Source organism: Helianthus annuus, chromosome 9, assembly GCF_002127325.2.
Source record: "Helianthus annuus cultivar XRQ/B chromosome 9, HanXRQr2.0-SUNRISE, whole genome shotgun sequence".
Taxonomy (NCBI): domain Eukaryota; kingdom Viridiplantae; phylum Streptophyta; class Magnoliopsida; order Asterales; family Asteraceae; genus Helianthus; species Helianthus annuus.
In genome coordinates, this window is record NC_035441.2 from 107693019 (window position 1) to 107698011 (window position 4993).

At 35.2% G+C, this 4993-nt stretch overlaps 1 protein-coding gene across 2 annotated transcripts; it reads right to left on the minus strand.

The window, feature by feature from the left end:
- Positions 1-464: 464 nt before the first annotated feature.
- Positions 465-4361, minus strand: LOC110878107 (probable WRKY transcription factor 70). Of its 2 annotated transcripts, XM_035977489.1 has the most exons (4): positions 4159-4361; positions 2756-3145; positions 1984-2085; positions 481-1038 (listed from the first exon to the last, which is right to left on the minus strand). In XM_035977489.1, exons 2-4 carry the CDS (start codon positions 3064-3066, stop codon positions 633-635), a joined length of 819 nt encoding a protein of 272 aa, XP_035833382.1. In that variant the 5' UTR covers positions 3067-3145; positions 4159-4361; the 3' UTR covers positions 481-632. The 2 variants fall into 2 exon arrangements, with proteins under 2 accessions (XP_021982058.1, XP_035833382.1); XM_022126366.2 differs by lacking the exon at positions 4159-4361 and having other exon boundaries at positions 465-1038; positions 2756-3114.
- Between the last annotated feature and the right edge of the window lie 632 nt (positions 4362-4993).

Consider the following 4993-nt stretch of genomic DNA (forward strand, 5'->3'; position numbering starts at 1 on the left):
GGCAATGAATGAAAACGAACGATGATGAACACAAATGAACACAAACTAATGTTCATGAACACAAATGGTAACAAACGAACACAAACAAACGTTCATGAACAAAATATATAACACATTGACACTTATTGAATATTTTACTTGTCGGAATTTTTAAAGTATTTAAATAAAATATAAAAACTAAAATCACTAATGAACTATCGAACACAAAGGAACACGTTACCGAACGTTCACGAACACAAATGAACGAATGCACCATCTGTTCATGTTTGTTCATTTAACTAAACGAACAAAATTTATTGTTTGTGTTCGTTTGTTTAATAAACGAATGAATACAAACGAACTTCCCGCCAAACGGTTTACGAACTGTTCGCCGAACGTTCGATTCTTTTGCAGCCCTAGATTTTACTTTATAATATACTCCAAATAAGCGAACATCTTATAGTTTTCTGTTGTTTCTTGTACAATAAATTTAAGACCCACCTTGTATATCATTAACTACACAAACATGATAAGATATACAAGTGCATTACTTGTAGCAAATCATACATTGCATTCATTAGCACAACACGATTACCAAACTACGTTCCTTAGTACATTTTTTACTTAGAAATCTAGAATACATTTTATTGAAATTAAAAATCATCCATAGAAATACTATCCTTAAGAATATTATCATAGGATGGCTCCAAATTACCAATCATATCCTTCCATGAATACTTGGATGATGTGTCATGATTACTAGACGCAAGATAATCATCATTTGAGTCATCTTCTTGCTCAATTGAGGGGGTAATATGGGCATTTGTGATAGTCGAGAGGCTACTTGATGAATGATTAATTCCGGAGTTCTCAAAATCTAGTAGATAAAAACAAAGATCCTCAGAGTTTGAGAATATTTGTGTTGTGTTGTTATTGATATTTTGGCATGTGTGAGACCCAAAATATGTGATATGAAACCTTTCTGACCCATCTTCTAGCTTTTGGACTTGTTTTAACGCTTTGCATCCCTCACTTTTATGTGTACATCTATAATAGCACCTGCAAAAACCAAAAAAAAAAAAAAAATAGAGTGATATTAGTGATTAATCTATTTTATGAGAAAATATTCTTCTTATATCTATCTATACATCATTTTTGTTTGATTAGTCATGTTGTCCTTTTATGTTTTTAACTCAATTATCACGTGTCAAATGTTTAAGGTACGAGGTTCTAGTTAATAGTAATCTACCATTGTGTGAATTGTTGGTGGAAGTATGTCACGAGCCAAATGTTAAAGGTACGAGTACATTTGAAAAGGTGTCAAATGTATAGGTTTATGGTTATTCATGCTTATCTTTTATGGTATCATGTGAGGATCACTAATTGGGTCTTAGAGACCCCCCCCCCCCCCTCCACAATCATGTTTTTCTCCTACTACTTGCTCGGATTTCTCCCTCATCCCCTTCCTCACGAATAGCATATGTGTGTACGAATTTACCCCTCCTCTCCTCCACATCGTCTACCATCTGCCATGGATGGCCCGCTATGGATACCCTATCATCTAATGTGTACATGTTAGAAGTGTACACTCGTCTCATCATCACACTAGTTTGGAGTCTAGACCACTTTTTCGAACAAGTATAATGCAAGACAAAATCAGTTAACTTCAATCATAATAAAAGATAGGTCTTTATCATAATAAAAAACGTCACCTACACTAAGTGACGATGCTATATTTATTTTGCAATGGATAAAGAATATATGGATATATCCCACAAAGTTAGTATCATGTTATTACCAACAACTTATAACAGTTACAACTAGATATAATAAATTTATATCAAAATCTTACTCAGAATAGAAGGCTTCACTATAGTGACGCCATATTATAATAAAAATAATATAATGTTTATTTTGTAATGATTGCCGAAATAACTATCTATAATTTTTATAGGTGAAAATATGGTGAAAATATAATTAAATAAAATAATGCAATAAGTATACCTTGGAAATTTAGCATCAAGAATCACTTTCTGTCCGTATTTCCTCCATGCAAATCCATCTTCAACTGTATTTGCAATTTTAATCCACGAATCTTCTGTTTTACTGCAATCTCACAACCAACTCTTTAAAAGTTGTACATAATGCATCGTTACTAGTACTTTGTGTAAACATAAGACTTTCCCTAGTGGGTTAACGCCCCCTTCCACATCACCCACCAAACCGTCGGGGGTATTAGCCCCTTCATCGTTACTACACTTTTATTTTTTTTTTCTTGTATTTAATTTTTGGTTAAAGCGATGTGCACTTTTGAACCTTTATTTACTTAAAGCCCTACTAATTACGCGGCAGTGACACTAATGATAACTTTTTCACTTTTTAGTTAAACACTACATACAGTGGCGGACCCAGGATTTTATTTCAATGGGGTCCATTTTCGGGTCGGTCCTCGTTCGGGTCGAGTTAAAGTGAGGTTTGAACTAGATTTTTAAAAAAAAGTAAGAAAATTTGGCTTATCAAGGATTGAACCCATGACCTCTTGATGGAAAAGAGGGAGATTTACCACTACACCAGCTTTCTTTTTATTTCTATGGTGTCCAACTAATTGTATTTATGGGGTCCATATACAATTTAATATACCGAATCTACTATTTTTTTTAAAAAGATTGGGGTCCGGGGACCCCGGTGACACCAATGTGGGTCCGCCCCTGACTACACAAGTACCATGTGCATCAAAAAGTGTACATAACTAATAAATTAAATTACTACTTCTTACCGTCTCTTGTAACATCCTCGGCGGTCCTTCACCGCCGGCGTCTTCTCACTTTCGCCGGAGTCCCATGTCCGGCCGTCTGAACTAGTCGTCGGAGCCGGAGCAGGGCATAATTCGCCGGAATTCCAAGAACTCAACGTTGAAAGGCTATCGGAGAAAGATCCGAGTATCTTCATCATAAGATCTACAGCTGACTCCGGCCCACCGTCGAAAACTTTCCGGCGAAGTAGATTTTGAAGCTTTTTAGTACAATCTCTCCCTTTAATCAGCTCACTTATTAATCTTTTTTTGTTGAGTGTTGAAGTTTCCTCCATTATAGATGAAGATATATGATGAAGCAAACTGATGTGTGTTATTTTAAGGGTGTTAGAACCTACACATTGGCATATATAATTCTCTACTATAACAAAACGAAGATTGGGGGAATAGTGCCACACAGCTGTGTGGCACTCCCCTATTGGACCAACGGCTTTATTATTTTATACTCGCTTTAAAATTGCGATTTCGTCCTTAATTTAAAATAAAATTATATTTTCACCCCCACTTCAGAATAAAATTACGCTTTTGCCTCTCGCTCAAAATTACGAATTTGCCCTCGGTTTAAAAATTTTATATTCGCTTTAAAATTACGATTTCGTCCTTAAGGTAAAATAAAATTCTATTTTCGCCCCCACTTCAAAAGAAAGCACGTTTTTGTCCCTCGCCCAAAATTACGATTTTGCCCTCGGTTCAAAATTATTATTTTCCCCATATTACAACTACAATTTTGGCCCTGGTTAAAAGTAAATTTTTGCTTTTGCCCAAACTAAAAATAACGACTTTGCATTTTCGCCGTTTTCAAAAATTATGATTTCGCATTAAGTTTAAAATTATGTTTTTGACTGCTTCAAAATAAAACTATGCTTTCGCCCCCCAATTCAAATTACGATTTTGCCATCATTTCAAAATTTTGATTTTGCCCGAGTTTAAATTAAAAATATAGTTTTGTCCCCAGCTTAAAATTACGATTTTATCCTTAGGGCATAGTTATATTACGATTTTGTCTCCGATTCAAATTTATAGCATTACCATCACTTTAACTTTTGGCAAATTACGATTTTACCCAAGTCAACAAATACAACTTTGCCCTCACTTCAAATTACAGTATTGCTATCGTTTTAGTTTTTTTTTAGCAAAAGTATAAAAGTGTTTTTTAATTGGTTGACTGAATTAAATTTTTTTCCATGTCAAGGAGCTGCCTAACATTCGCTCATTAATCCTGACAAACTATAGTTTTGCCCTGAGCTCAGAACTACGGTCTTCTCATCGTTTTATTTTTTTTTCCTAACAAAACTATAATAGTGTTTTTTTAATTGGTTGAGAATTATTCGGCTATCGCCCCGCAACGCGGGCGGGGCATCAACTAGTTATATAAAGTTTTACAAGTGAACTCAAGTTGATGAACACATAATTTTTTTTATATATTATATATATGGTAGGTGTGAAAGGGCGTGGTGAGGGTGTGGGTGATTAAGGAAGGTAGTGAGAAATAGGCTGATGGTTTCTTAGCAATTTCAATATTTTCAATGTAAGCATATCATTGGAGGAATGAAGTAAGCATGATGACGTCATCGACATCCTTATCCTTTGGATCTTGGCCACATGGATATGTCTTGGCAGTGTGTAATATATAGATTCACTCTTGTCGTAATATGTGTTAAGTAGTCGTTTTCTTGGACGTAACTAGAGGTGCAAACGAGTCGAGTTACTTGCGAACTATTCGAGCTTGGTTTGAAAAAAAGCTCGAATGAGTCGAGATTAAACGAGCTCGAGCCGGCTCGCGAGCCTTAACAAGCTTTCTTTTTATATATTTTTTATTAATATATTAAACATATATATAAATAATAATATTTACCATTTATATAAATATAAAAAAATAACTAAATTATATGTATAACAATAATTATAATTAAGAAAAATTAATTAATAAATACTAAATGAGTCGAGCCCGAGCCGTGCTCGAGCTAGAAAAATTACCTTCGAGCCGAGCTCGAGCTCAGGCTCGGCTCGGTTCGGCTCGTTTGCACCCTTAGCCGTAACTTCCTAATTTTTCTATAGGGAAGCAAATGAGTCGAGCCGAGCTCAAGCTCGATTAATTTATGAGAGTTCGGGCACGAGCTCGGCTCAATTCGAGCTTTGTTTTCGAAGCTCGAGCTCAGCTCGTTGGTATTTTCTCAAGCTGGAGCTCGGCTCAGGCTTGGG